Source organism: Cryptomeria japonica, chromosome 6 (assembly GCF_030272615.1).
Source record: "Cryptomeria japonica chromosome 6, Sugi_1.0, whole genome shotgun sequence".
NCBI classification, from domain to species: domain Eukaryota; kingdom Viridiplantae; phylum Streptophyta; class Pinopsida; order Cupressales; family Cupressaceae; genus Cryptomeria; species Cryptomeria japonica.
Window position 1 is genome coordinate 424,362,490 of NC_081410.1, and position 15,656 is coordinate 424,378,145.

General features: G+C 37.4%; 1 protein-coding gene across 2 annotated transcripts in view; it reads left to right on the forward strand.

The window, feature by feature from the left end:
• The window catches only part of LOC131043021 (lysM domain receptor-like kinase 3), an 89,535-nt gene that overhangs the window by 64,599 nt on the left and 9,280 nt on the right, over window positions 1-15,656 (forward strand). For both annotated transcript variants that reach the window (XM_057976377.2, XM_057976376.2), the window contains 2 exons: window positions 1,503-1,600; window positions 1,820-1,961. In XM_057976377.2, the coding sequence (XP_057832360.2) occupies window positions 1,503-1,600; window positions 1,820-1,961 (240 nt within the window). The remainder of the gene's footprint in view (window positions 1-1,502; window positions 1,601-1,819; window positions 1,962-15,656) is intronic.

Sequence of the window (15,656 nt, forward strand, 5' to 3'; positions counted from 1 at the left end):
TCTCACACATGCTGTGTTAACTTGTTTTTGAGTGTGACTTGTGGGAAACTTTCTCCCCTTTTGCCTTTTAGCAAATTCTAACCTCCATATATGCATTTGGGGTCATTTATGCAACTGAAGTTTGTGCATCTCTAGGGTATTTCGATTGATTCTTTGAGTCATTTCAGGGTGGGGAGAGGAACATCTCTTATCTTGGTGCATTACCTCATTTCATTTTAGCATTTCCTTCTTCCCTTTTCCTCTGCAAGCTGATATAATATGTCTACAAGTAGAATTCAAAGTGTTCGGTTAGTTCAACACTTGCACCTTGATGAGAAGGAAGCTGGCCTTCTCCAGAGATTCAACCCTTTGCGCAAGGTCCCACACTTCGGGGTTGTTTCCATGTTTCACAAGCTTGCTGGGTTGATAGCTTAGCAAGGGTGCAAACTTTTGTGACAATAGTTACTTGCTACCACTATTCACGAAGGAGTGTCATATAAGAAATGACTAAGGTAAAATTGGTCATTGGGAATGACTTAATATAGTTAAATTTTCTATATTAATGCCCAAAGGCAAGTATTATATGGAGTACATGTAGTGGAGCATATTTTTTAAACTATAAGTATTAAGAATGGAAGAGACTAAAAGGCTTACCGAACTCAATTTTGTTGGAGAAATCAAATCTGCAAAAAGATAAATATTCATTATAACTGACATGTCATGACATAATCCTCTTAGTTGTACATTGCCTTGTAGGCACAATCTGTCTTTTTTTGTGCAGTTACCCATGAATCTCTTATATTATGTAGTTATTCTTGTTGTTTTGTTTGCTAAAAGATATATGAGTGTGTTGTTTAAAAGATCAGAGGTAAAAAAAAACAAATAGCTAAAGATCAGAAATAGTTGATGTTGTAGTGGAAAATATTTGCTTGGAAAGAGAGGAAGATTATGTTCCAACTAGCATGAATTGTGCTAGAGAGAATCTATGAATTGGCACAAGTACAATGAAGGAGAGAAGCTTCTACAACAGATGAAGTCTTTCTAGTTTACATGAGATTCATCATTCTAGCAGTTGTATTAGACAGTGGAGGAGAAAAAATAATGAACAAGAAGAAGATGAAGATGCACATCCAAGAATGACCCTAGACACTTTGATGTAGTAGGTTCTCTCTCAAGCCAATTGTGGGTATCAAAACAACCCATGAAAAATCAATGTAGGTCACTTGGTTGGCAGAGCCAATCAAAGTGCACACTGAAGTTTAATTCACTTTCCAAGCATTTTATTATTGTGTGAATTATGCCCTCAAGTGATTTAGGGGGTCAATGGCTCAAACTTTGATCTCTCTAGCTGTCACAATTTTGTATGCTACTGGATTTCAGTTGTAGCAACTTTTGCTTGAATTTTTATGATCCCTACACCATTCTATCTTTAATATTTTGAACACAATATTTAAGAAACACTTCATGAATGTGATAATCGGCCAACTTTTCTTTGACTGAAGTATGGTTTTCTTTATTAACAGATTGCAGACTTTGGTCTAGTCAAGTTGTTGGAGCATTCCCTTGAAAATCAAGCTGCAACAACAAAAGTGGTTGGAACATTTGGCTATCTTGCCCCTGAGTAAGAAATCCAAATATTTTCTTATCAAATTGAGAGCATTTTTAACTTCATAACTCAACAATATTGGATTCAGCAACTTTCAATGTTGACATTTAGTCTGCATTGGTTCATGAAAACTGTATATATTACAATTTGCAACAACAGCCCAAAGCATAAGTGATTTATTTAACAAGACATATTTGAAGAAAAAGTTGATCATCTTTTATTTTATGATTGTAGGTATGTTCGAGATGGACATGTAAGTACAAAAAATGATGTATATGCTTTTGGTGTTGTTTTGATGGAGTTGATTTCCGGGCAACCAGCACTTTGCAGGAGTACAAAATCAAATGTTGGAGAATGGAAATCATTGATATCTTTCGTAAGTATACAATTGTGGATGTACTTCCAATATTTTGTTTCCTCTATTGCTTTTGCTTTTCTTTCTAAATTTTTGTTGATAATGGGGATCATTATTTGATTGGAGAATCTATGACATAATAAAAGCTTAAAACTGAGTACAAGTCTATTTGAGCATTGATACTGTTGGTGCCTCAAACCAATGCACCTAACTTTGGAGGTTAGAGAAATGTCGACTTGGGAGACATGTAGTCTTAGATGCCTATGCACAACTTCAAATGTGTGAGAAACCTCCAGAGAGGGCCAATTCCTATCTAATATAAAAACTAAGCTAAAACTTGCAGAGCAAAGAGTTAGGAGGCATAGGGTTAGAAAGAGATAAGGGTGGGGAGCAAAAAAATAAAAATGAGGTGGTACTGGAGAACATCAAACAATTAGATTTTTCTTTAGCATTCGACTATCTATTAATCCCAATTATAATGACAATGGCCAAAGCTGGCTCAATTTGCTTCTGCTAGAGGACCAAGAACTGTTAGTCATAAATGGCTATGCCCAAGGCTCATTCAAATAGATTCCATTAGAAGGTCATTAGAAAGAAGCCATTAACCTACAACATCAAAATAGAGGACACTCTTAGGGTCAAGATGTTAAAAAAAAGCCAAAACAACACTTCCATTCATCAAGAGCTAAAAAAAAACACTATAGTTACAGATTGTGAAAAGGAGAAAGGCAATCAGAACTGTTGATTAAATAGAGTAATTTAATGGATGAAAATAACTAGCATGCTAACCTAAAAACAGCCTTAACTTTTTAAATAACTTTCCCCACACTCCTCATATGGGGGGTGGGAAGGCAGAGTACTACATTAATTTGAAGGAAAATGATAATAAAAATACTATGCTTTGCTCCATGGGATCTTAATAAAATGGAATGAAGGTAAGAATTCACTACAAGTACATTCAAGATTTTAACTAACATCTTTCAAATGCAAGTAACATAGAGGAAAGCAGAAAGTTATACCTAAACAATCAAATATGGTATTATTGAAAAGTTATTAGCCAGATCTCTATAAGGTTGATGCAAAAATTTACCTTGATGATCTTAATATAGAAATCTAATTTCTTAAAAAAAGATGATAAAACAATCTTCTTGATATTGTATAGAAGTAGACTTAGTGGAAAGGGCATTCTTTGGAAATTTGTCTTTCTATCACTCGTTGAGTAAACTTTACTAAAAAAATCAGAAATCATTTTTTACCGATTTTATCATAAAAATTAAGCAAACCCAAACTCTAGATACGCATAATGTTGCATGTGATGGGCATTTATATATGGTGAACAAAGAAATCAATTTTAATACTATATATTTTGTTTTTCTGAATGCAAATATGGCATTTACTTTCATATAAATGATCATATGGTATATTAGCTACATCAATTAGGAATTAATATGTAATCTGTAGTGGGCTGGCTGATATTTTATTTTGTAATTTGGAAAAACGTTTAACATAATGCCAAATAATGATAATTGCCAAAACACTGACTATTTACTTGTTTCAGAATAAGATAACAACTGTAGTATTTTCTCAATACATTTTTCAACAAAATACATTAATCAAGTTTTACAAGATGAAGAGAATTGAAGCAATATAAAATTTGACTTTATATAAAAGTAAGACTGCTCTAGAACTGCTGTTACAGACATAGATAATTCAGATCTGTACCATTTTTAAATTGTCCACTTGTCTGATACAACTGCTGGAAAAATTATCATAGATAATGAAGACCAAGTTTGCAGCCTGAATCACATAGAATAGTGCAGAATTTGTATGCCAGCTGATGTAGAGGGTATTAGACTCCCTTACAGGCAGAAAATCATCCCAGGAACCTCATTCCTACCTTCCAATCCTCATGCCACCGCTTTTCCTGAGAAATGAACAGAAAGCTGAATGCCATGACTGGAACATTTGGTGTTTCAAAGCCCACAAAATCTGGTCTGCCTTCCTCCCTTCTTCACATGCCACACTCCCAAGGTGTTTCAACCTCCCCTTTCACTTCTAATGGACGTCCAATCAGCAGATAATAAAATAATTACGAATAGCTGCTCTTCCTTATTTCATTTGTACCTATTTAGATGCATTTGATCTTGTCAAAATGGAGCAGCCAGATTATGCAAGGTATGACAGCTACTAATACTTCATTCACATGAATTTACATTTATTTGCAACAAACTAAAGCTTCATTCTTCACTCACTGTCAATCACCAAAAGTCTGGAAATGATATTCTGATGCTTCAATGTAAATATTCACAATCACTATAACTTATTTGTACACCTGTGAATCCTGTATGAATCCACCATGAATTGGCTAGGAGGGTTTTTGTTGTCGAAACCAATCTCATTGTAGGGTTTTCATCCTAGGGTAAAAGATGAACAATTACTCTCCAAACTGGAATCTACAAAATAACTTGTCAAGAATGAACTTTCCCTTCTCAATTCACCTTTTTATACACTTTTTGAAAATAATGAAATATTATTTTCGACAAGTTTTATAATTTCCCACCTAAAGTGACTTTATAAGTTAACTTTATATTTTGGGCCCCATAAAAGTCACTATTAAATTTTTATTGTTCAATTTATAAAAATAATTAACTTAATATAATTTGTCCAAAATGTAGACAATTTTGTTTAATTAATTAATTATTCCCCTTTTAGCCCCCAATTAGCTTACAAGAATTAAAATAGGCTATGGTTCTCCACCCGTCATGCCTGTGAAGGGAAGATTACATAATTTTTCAATAAAATACAAATCATGGTTATAATCCTTAAAGATGGGATGGGTTGGATTATTTAATTTGGCTTAGATCCAATTGGTCTCAATCCTATAAAACTAAGATCTGACAAGGCATATAATAAGGATATAAAAATATGTGTATGCTTTTGTATCCCATTCATTTCTTTCTTGTGAAACTATATAAGCCTATATTCTTATGATAGCTTATAGCATAAGAAAGAGAACTTGAAATTGGCCCTGTTCAAAGAGGGAAAGATATGTTCTGTTTACCGGATTGTTATTTTTGTTCCATCTTCATTATGGAAGAAATTCACTGTCATTCAAATTCATTCCAGGGCGGTGAAGATGGCCTGTCATTAGCACATAGTCCTGCAATTCTTATTATTTCGTTTTTTTATATCCAATTACTCTGTATTCTAATTTCTAGTAAAAGAAGGGCAGTCGTAAAGCCATTGAAATCTTGATTCATTATAGGCACCTTACATGATTGACAAACCTAATTTGAAATCTTCATTCTGAAGATTTCTAAATACATGTCACTGCTATCAAGAAAAAAGTTCACAGACATCTCTATAAGTAGGTAATTGGTCTTTGGATTAGATCCAGTTGTTCCTTAAAATGTCAGAGCAGATATGCTAATTGAAACGATAAATCATCTCTTTGTTTTGATTTTTTTAGCTTGTATGTCCATGATAGGAAATACCATAGGAGACAAAAAGTTGGAGTTAGGCCAGATCAAAGAGGGAAGCTAATGTGCAGCCTATTGAAGTACTTATTTCTCTTTCATCTCTATTATGGTACTAAAACTCTCCCACCGTGATCAATCTGACCTGTCATAGAATACAATATATATCCATGCATATATTAGTATTGAAGTTCCCTTCACTCAATTACAGGATAGATTTACTTGAGTAGCCCAAAATTTGGAGTATAATCTCATTATAGAAGCTATGTGTGATTGACAAACATTGTGGTCCCAAGCAGGTCTCCATTTGTTGAATTCATTTGTGTGGAATCCTTAATCCATACCACTAGCCTCTTGCCGCTGGTAAGTGCGCTTTGTGTGGTCAACTAGAATTTAAGTAAGCTTAACTTCAACTATTACGCGTCCCTTGACAAGCATTAACTTGGATGGTGTTAACGTTTGATGGTGATAGCCTGAAAATCTTTAAGTATATCTTAGACGATTGCACTAAGCTTGTTTCAATACCTGATTGTGAGACCTTGCCTGGTTTGATTCCACTAGATCCATTCATCATTTCCTACATTCCTAGGCTTAGAATAGATTTCTTGAAGCCTATTCCTTTTCCCCCCCTTTTTTTAGTAAGAATTAAGTCCGGAGCTTCATTGCCAAATCCTAAGTTATCGGCATACTTATCCTGATCCATGATAAGATTGAGCATTCATGTACAACGTAAGTCCCCTTGTGATTCCAGCATTATCACATCAAACCACTAAACTTATCCACACGTCAAGACCTGACATTTCGTAACCTTGGAGTTGTCTCATTTGATCGCGAAGCATAGCATATGAGAGACTTTGTTCAAGAGAGGATAAGATACCTTGGTATTTTATCCAGTGTTCGCATGTGCATAAAAAAACACATCAACAAGACATCGAATGTAAGAAGATGAATGAATGACTTTATGGAATCCTACTGGGCAAGGTCTCACCATTAAATAGAACAATTTGACACAAGCTCGGTGCAATCTTCTAAGAACGTTTCAAAGATGTTCGAACCAATACCACCAAACATTGATCACCATTCAAGTTAATGCATAAGCAATGAGTGTAGGACGATTCAAGGTTAAGCTCATGTTATTCCAGTCGACCACGCAAGTCACACTCACAATCAGCAAGAGGCTAGTGGTATGGACTAGGTAGATTCCACGCAAATGCATCCAACAAATTCCTCCATTCAATCTAATTATTTACCATCTAACATGAAGATCCAACAAGAAACCATGCACATTGTAAAGAAACAACACACTTCATCGTAACTTCAATGAAAATGGAGTTCATTTACAACTTAGGCAACAATTTTTGCCTTCTCCTCCTAATCTAACTTCTATGCTAATTGTTATTCTATTCTCTCCTATTACTAACTATTCACTATTAGCTATTCTACTTGCTATTAACCTTTACAAATGAAGGGCTTGAGCTTTATATAGAGAGCTCATTTACAATCAACAACTAGGATCAAATCTCTATCAACGGCTAAGATTTTACAATGAAAACCCTAATTAGGGTTTGTTACAACAAACTCTCTTTATCTAATGAGAAAATTACATCCAATGAGCGTAGACCAATAGATGTCAAGGGTAGGTACATCGGAGTTTGTGTATCCATGGGTGAGTCTGGTACATTGAATCAAGACTTGTTGAGGTAGACCTTCCCTGATTGGTGAATGATGACTGGGGTGATGATTAGGACGCCACCTTTAACTTGCACCTTTGTAGACCGGATAGATTCATCATCATGAAGAGATATCAAGAGATATCTCTTGATACTAAACATTATCTAGCTTGCTCAAAGTAGTGGTGATGAGAATTATTGATGTAGCTTAGTCCTTCTTCCACCCTTGCATGCTTGTCTTGGAGTGATTGTATGATCTCTCCTTTGCCATCTTATGATCTCTTCATGTCAATATGATAGAATGAGAACCTTGAAGATGTCCCGCTCTACTACTTGCAGCTGCTGAATATTTGAAGTTTTTCAACCTAGTAGCACTTTGAGTCTTCTTTATGCATTCGAGGTGTTCTTTGATGAAACTTCTTGAAGACATCTCCCTTGTATCTTGTTCTTGATGCTGAAATTTTCTCCTTGAGATCCTTGTTCCGATCCTCCTTCAACCTGGCCCATTTGATCTCTCTCCTTGCCTCCTGCAAAATAAACAATTGGGCATCAAACATACATGGTATATAGCCCTTACATATTATCATTTTGACTTATCCCTCATTCTGATTTTATGTGATTTTCTCTAAATCTGATCAAAAGAGGATTGATAATAATCAAGGAACTAGTTGTAGCTGAAGGGATTTCGCCTTGTGTAAGATGAATTTGCTGCTCTTTAGATGAATTTGGATTGCTCAATAGTGAAATTCGCTTCCCTTTTGATAAATTTGCTCCTCCTAAACATCAGATCCACATCTTCAATGCTCGAATTTGTCTTCCTTGATCATCAGGTCCGCACCTTGAATGTCTAGTTTCACCCTTGTGCCGCAGCAACTCACCTATATTCTGATAAAATTCACTTATGTGTTGACAAAATTTGATGTCTAGCTGGAGAAATCCGCTGTCTTGCTGGTCAGATTCAGTAGGTCTTCTCTCAAATTCGCACTTGGAGAGAAGAATATGTTTGAGTTGATGGTTAAAATGAATGTTTTAACTTCTCCTTTATAGGCGCTTAGGGTAAAGATCATGTCTTTTGGGTATAAGGCCGACTTGCCTAAACAATAAATTGCCTTCCTCATGCTGGCCAACTCAACACAAACTCTCTTCATCTCTTTTACAATTCAAATTTTGAATGAGTTTAGGCGTCAAAAAATGCTTGTCTTGTTGAATTTCACTCTAGGTCTCTTGCAAGGTACATACAATTCGCTCTAGGACCTTAAGGAGGGCTAGGTTGAGGTGATAATTTTCGCTTTACGTCCTTTCCAAGGACAAGACCTATATCAAAATTTTGCCCTCTATCCTTCGGAAGGACAAGACCTAAATGAAAATTTCGCTCTACGTCCCTTGGAAGGACAAGCCCTAAATCAAAAAATTCGCTTCATTCTCCTAGCAAGGACAAGACCTATATGATAATTTCGCTCTGTGTCCTTTCCAAGGACAGGACCTATAATGTTGTTCGCTCCAAGACCTTGGCAAGGTACGCTCATGATTATAGACAAAGTTCGCTTTATGACTTCTCCAAGATACATATTCAAGTTCGCTCTGGACCCTCAGCAAGGACAAGGCAAGGTGACAATTTCGCTCCACGTCCTTTGGAAGGACATGCCCTATATGACAATTTTTCGCTCCAAGACCTCTCTAAGGACATGACCCATAATGGAATTCGCTCTATGTCCCTTGGAAGGACAGGCCCTATAACAAAACTTGCTTCATGTTCTCTCCAAGGACAAGGTCTAAAAGATTAGTTCCAAGTTGAGGCAAGGTACATGCTTAAGTGATAAGAATTTCGCTCTATGTCCTTGGTAAGGACAAGACCCAAAACATAATTCGCTCACCGTCCTTTGGAAGGACAAGGCTCTTGATAAGGAATTTCACTCCATGATCTCTTCAAGGACAAGGTCTAAAAGATTTGCTCCATGTCCTTTGGAAGGACAGGACTCAAAAACAAAATTCGCTCCGGGACCTTGATGAGGTACATCACCTTAGTCAAAATTTCGTCCTTGTACCTCGGCAAGGTACTTTCATGATGCAAATTCTTGCTCTTGTTCCTTAGGGAGGTAGACGAACTTGGTGAAATTCTTGCCCTAAGACCTTGGCAAGGACATGAATTAGATGGAAAATTCGCTCTATGACCTTGGTAAGGTACATGACTTGGAGAAATTCGCTCTATGCCCCTTGGAAGGACAAGGCATGAAATTCGCTCCAGGAACCTTGAAAGGATGGGGTCAAGTTCGCTCTAGGACCTTAGGAAGGACATGAATCCAGTTCTCTCTTGACTCTTGGCAAGGTACGGGAGTTAAATGTAAAATTTCACCCTAAGTCCTTAGAGAGGTACATGATCTCAAACAACCTTAAACTCAATCCTTCATTTTCTTTACTAGATCATATCCCAAATCTTCACAAAACATGTTAACTTTTACCCTTCAGGAACGCTCAAGGAAGGAATTCTCTCTAATCTTGAGGCAAAGGATGGGTCTAAGGCAAGTTTGCTCCAACAAGGGACATGACCCTAGGGAAAACTTCTCATTCAACCCTTTCCACTTGAATTGATGAATTCTCTGGCTACTAAAGAAATTTTATCCTTTCAATGCAAAGTTTAATAGCAAAGACTCTAAGACAACCTAGGACTGAGCAAAAAGGACTAATCCTAGAAAGCAAAAAGTGGGGGTCCCCATTTGCAATGGGGCGATGTGTGAATACCTCACAATAGGTTGCATCATAGAAGCAATCGTTATTTAATATCAAGGATACATGGGATGCATCCCTTGCCCTGGAAGCCAACATCCCTGTCCCCTAGGCATTTTGGGAAGGGCACAACATCAAGGGGACACCCCCTTGTCGCCCCCTCTGTCTGGAAATTTGTACGAAGCGTCCTTGGACTGTGTGGGGATGCCTAGCCATCCCCCCCGCAGCTGGGGACCATTCTGTCCAATAAGAAAACAAAAAAAAAGCATTTTTTAAAATTGTTTTCTTATAATGTGGTGTGGGGGTTCCACAAGCACTCCCACACCACACTAAAACCCTAATTCGAATTGAAGGGTAAAAGGTAAAACAAAACACTAATCCAACAAATTGTTTTACCATTATTTAATTTTCATTTGCTTAGTTTTGGGTCCTTGCTATGAGAGTTTGGTTCTTGGAGAAGAGATTGGACCAATTAGAGGAGATGTTGGATTCATTTTTGTTTTCCTTCAATCTGAAACAACTTATCAGCTGCAAGTTTGAAGCTACAACCAAGGTATGTCATTTTTAAAAAAAATTCTAATCTTTTAGCTGGTTAGTAAGTTTGTAGATTGAAAAATATTTTCATTAATTTGGTTTTAGGCTTTTAACCATAAACAAAAACACCACAAAATGAGCAGCAATAGTAGTGACAGTCATGAGGGTAATGAAAGTGAAAATGAAATGAACACAATAGCAGTAGACCCTTCTTCTACTTCTGAAAAATCAAACCTCATCTCTATTCCATGAGTTCATTATGCATGCCCTTCATCTTCTCTTTAAAAATTTGCAAAAGGCCCTTTCAATCCCAAGAAACCATTTGCTTCAGTTTGCCACGATTCTGTTTGCCAACAAGGGTAAAAATAAAGGGAGCAACAAGAAGTGGCTTTGTCATGTTTGCAACACTCATTACCATGGGAGCTAGACTAGGGTTACAGGACATCTAGTGGGTGTGAGTGGAAAAGGTGTTAGAATTTGTGAGTCAATAACATTGGAACAATAGGTTGAAATGGCAAAGTTGGCTAGAGTGAGTGAGGACAAAATCATTAGTACAATTCACAATAAGAACGGTCATCTACTGATTTGCATGCCTCTTCCAATCTATCGTTTGGAGAGAGTTGTGATGGAGGGAAGAGGAAGGCCATTGCAGGTGATAAAAATTCAGTGATGGGGTTAATGAATATGCAAAAACAAGAAAAAGCCGATGATCTAGTGGGCACATTTTTTATGCACATGCTCTTCCATTTCATTTGGCAAGGTCCCCTAATTTCAAAACTATGTTGAGAGATATATTGATAATTGGACCCTCTTATGCCCCCCTGGAGATAATATATTGTGTACCTCTCTCCTTGACAAACAATATTCAAAAGAGACCATGATGATGGAGGAGACGAGGCAAACATGGATTAGGATTGGCTGTTCCATTGTCATGGATGGGTGGACTGATATTTGACAATAGGCCACTCGTTAATGTTATTGATACATGCCTTGCTGGTTCATACTTTCTTAGAGCTATTGATTGTTCTGAGAAACTTAAGGATGTTGATTTCCAATTTTCCATTTTGAAGGAGGCCATAGAGGTGGTTGGGCCTTCTAATGTTGTGCAGGTTGTGGCAAGTTCAACTTGTGTTTGTAAGTTAGCTGGTTTTATGATTGAGAGAGCTTACAAACATATTTTTTGGGCTCCATGTCATGACATGCTTTGAATAATGCTTCAAAAGACATTGGAAAAATAGATTGGGTGAAGGTAGCAGTGGCAGAGGATAGAGACATACACATGTTTGTATGTAACCATCACACTTCACTTGCACTATTCTGGTCTTATTCAAAAAAATAATTCCGCAAACCAGTTGAGACTAGATATGATAGCTATTATATTTTGCTAGAGAGGATGTTGGAGGTGCAGGATGATCTACAATACATGGTTGTTTGTGGAGACTAGAAAAAGTGGGCTCAATCAAAGACAAAAGAAGGGAAGGTAGTGAGAGAAAGAGTACTTAATATCACTTGGTGTGCCAATATCAAGTAAGAAATTTAAATTGTTTTTGAGTTTGTTATACTTTGTATTTTAAAAGTTTTAATTTTTAAATGTTGCTTGCAGGTTTATATTCTCTATCATATAACCAGCTATGGGGGTCATCTTGTATGTAGATACAAACTCTCCTAGCCTGAGAGAGATCTATGGTGTTAGTGTTGTAGCAGCAGGAGATATTTTCTCCTAAATATATTTTGTTCAAGGCAGGTTGGCCTTTATTTTTTCAAATAATATCTATATTTTTCTGGAGCTGACCTAGAAAGGAGGTCGCTTAGTTTTGTATTTAAAGAGGATAGAGTCCTCTCATTTGACTATCAATTCATTCACTCCAATTTGCATCTTCTTCAGCAGCAGCAGATTCGATTCTAAAAGAAGAGTCATCATTTGTGCTTCGCTTTAAGGAGAAGTGTCTCCATTCATTATATTAGACTCGACCTTGTCTAGGGCCTGATTTGTATGCAGGTTCTGCACTTATTCATCTAATATATAAGATCATTTTTTGTTGGGTTTTTCTCCCTCAAGTAGGAGGGTTTTCCTAGGGTAATTTGCTGTGTTCATTGATCTATGTGTTGTCTTTTTGCTTATTTTTCATTTCTGATCTGAAAACTAACATGGTATCAAAGCGGATTTAAGTAAAGATCAGATCAGATTTGTTTAAGCAGTCAAGGCAACTCTTTATCTAGGGCAGTCTCTCAAAGAAACGAAGATGGTGAACGGCATCAAGGTAGAAGATAGGCTTGATGGAGCATCAAATTTCAACTCTTGGAATTTCAGAGTTCTCATTACCTTATAAGAGAATGACCTTCTAGATTTCGTGGAAAATGATGTGCTCGAGCCATCCAATGATGCAGAGAAAATTCAATGGAAGAAAAATGGCATGAAGGCTAGAAAGATCATGATAGACTCCGTGAAGGATCACCTAGTTTCGATTATCTCCAAGATGAAGACAGCCAAAGAAATGTTTGAGGCTCTACAAGGATTGTATGAGATCAACAATACCAGCAGAGTCCTTACCTTGAGACAACAACTCCATCACATAAAAATGGCTAAAAGATATTCAGTCATTTCTTTCTTCATGAAGATTCTGAATTGAGAGATCAACTATGCACTATTGGAGATATAGTTGAAGATAGAGATCTAGTTATGTTGGCACTGAATGGTCTTCCTCAATCTTGGGAGCCTTTTATTGAAAGCATCAGTGGGAGATCTAAGTTGCCCAAGTTTGATCGTCTTCGAGTTGATTGCATTCAAGAAGAATCCATATTGGCAGCAAGAGGAAATGGGCGAAACTCTCATAATGAAGAAAGTCATGTCCTTGCTGCACATGCTTCTAGAAGAAAAGGAAGAGAAGGAAAAAGAGGCACTTTCAAGAGGAATAGAGACAAAAAATCAGATTCTGTTCCAAAACCGAAGAAGAAGAAGAAGGATCTCTCTCACATCCAGTGTTATAGGTGTGACAAGTATGGTCACTATGCTCGAGATTGCATATCAAAATCAAAGCAGCATGCTTCTACTACAGATATTGATGATGTGTCACCACAAAAGGAATCTAGAGACAACTCAGAGGGATTTCTATTCATCTTTGCTCTTTCAAGCCACGTTCCAACTAACAGGGACACTTGGTTGATAGATAGTGGTGCTTCACGTCACATCACAGGCTACAGAGAGCATCTTACAGACCTAGTAGAGAAAGAGTCAAACTTGCAAGTGATAATTGGAGATGATGCTTGTTACTCCGTAAAGGGAGCTGGGGCCACTTCTTTCCAGCTAGATTCAGATATCCCTCTTCATTTGAGTGATGTCTTGTTTGTACCAGGGATCAAAACAAATCTTGAGTCCATTTCAGCCTTGGAGGGCAAAGGGTACAAGGTTGCTTTTTCTGAAGGGAAAGTTCTTGCATGGCCCAAGAACTCTAGCATAAAATCAGCTCGGGTGATTGGCGTTCGTCAGAAGAGCCTATATAGATTATCAATTCGACCAATCCAAGCATTATTGCACAATTCTATCAGTTTGAGTGAGCTATGGCATAGGAGACTTGCTCACTTACATTTCAGAGCTCTTCCATCTATGGAGAAGGTGGTTACTGGTCTTCCAAAGCTTGGTCTAGAGCATGATGGCATTTGTAGAGGATGTGCACTTGGTAAGAATATCAAGAATCCCCTCCATAGTAGTGACAGTAGATCAAAGGAAATTTTAGATCTTGTTCATTCTGATTTATGTAGACCAATGTATGTGGCTTCCTTGAGTGGTTTTTGGTATTATGTAACTTTCATTGATGATTATTCCCAAAAGACTTGGATCTACATCTTAAAATATAAGAAGTCTGAGGAAGTCCTTGATAGATTCAAAGAATTCAAGGCTCAAGTTAAAATATGTCCAAAAAAAGAATTAAAGGTCTGAGATCGGATAATGGAGGGGAGTACACTTTTGGAGGATTTCGTAATTTCTGTATTGAGGCAGGGATCAAGAGGGAGTTATGTGTTTTGTACAATCCTCAGCAAAATGGAGTTGCCGAAAGAAAGAACAAATCCATAGTAGAGGCAGCCAAGGCTATGATTCATGATCAGGATTTATAGAGTTTCCTATGGGCTAAAGCTTCCAGAACCGCCGTATATGTTCAGAACAGAAGCCCTCATTGAATAATGGGAAACATGAGCCCTGAGGAGGCCTTCACAGGTGTGAAACCTAAGGTTAGTCACTTAAGGATAGTTGGTTGTCCTGTTTACATTCATGTGCCCAAGGATAAAAGATCAAAGCTAGAACCTTTAGGCAAGAAGGGTATATTCGTGGGATATAGTGAGTCTTCAAAGGCCTATAGAGTTTATATTCCAAGGCAGAAACAAATTGAGATCAGCAGGGATGTCTCCTGCGAAGAGGAAGTAGCCTTCAAAATCTCTAAAGGAACTTACATGGAGGTAGACAACGAGGAGCAGGAGACTTCACAGGATATGGACATATCTCCTGATCATACTCTGACATTCATTGGGAGTCCAACAAACCGGCCGAGACTATTGATCCAGTTGATCCTATAGAACCAATTGATGGGCCTAGAGATATTGCCATAGGTCGGAAAAGGCCTCTAAGGGCTCGATAGACTATGCAAGGGGCAGAAAAATATGCAGCTCCTTGAGGCACTTTTAGGGAAAGCAAGAGACCTCAGAAGTTCCTAGGTTATGTGGCATTGATGAGTCACATCATTGATTTTGAGCCTTCTAGTTTTGAGGAGGCATCCAACTAGCAGGTATGGAGAGATGCAATGACAAAAGAGTATCGGCTCATCATTAAAAATGATGTATGGGATGTTGTTCCGAGACCTAAAGGGAAATCAGTAGTGTCTTCCAAATGGCTCTACAAAATCAAGCATGTAGCAGATGGTAGCATTGAGAAACACAAGGCAAGATTTGTGGCAAGAGGTTTCTCTCAAAAGGAGGGAATAGATTATGAGGAGACATTTTCTCTTGTTGCTCAATACACTTCTATTTGAACAATTATTGCTATTGCATCCACTAAAGGCTGGAAGTTACATCAAATGCATGTAAAGACTGCATTTCTTAATGGTGTGATTGAAGAAGTGTACATCGAACAGCCAGATAGTTTTGTGATTCATGGGAAGGAGTCTCATGTATGCAGATTGAAGAAGGCCTTGTACAGTCTTAAACAAGCACCTTGTGCATGGTATGAAAGGATTGATATATATTTGATGAGCTTGGGATTCTCCAAGAATGATGCAAATTCCAACCTTTACTACGAGATAGTTGATGGTGAGGCTCTGATA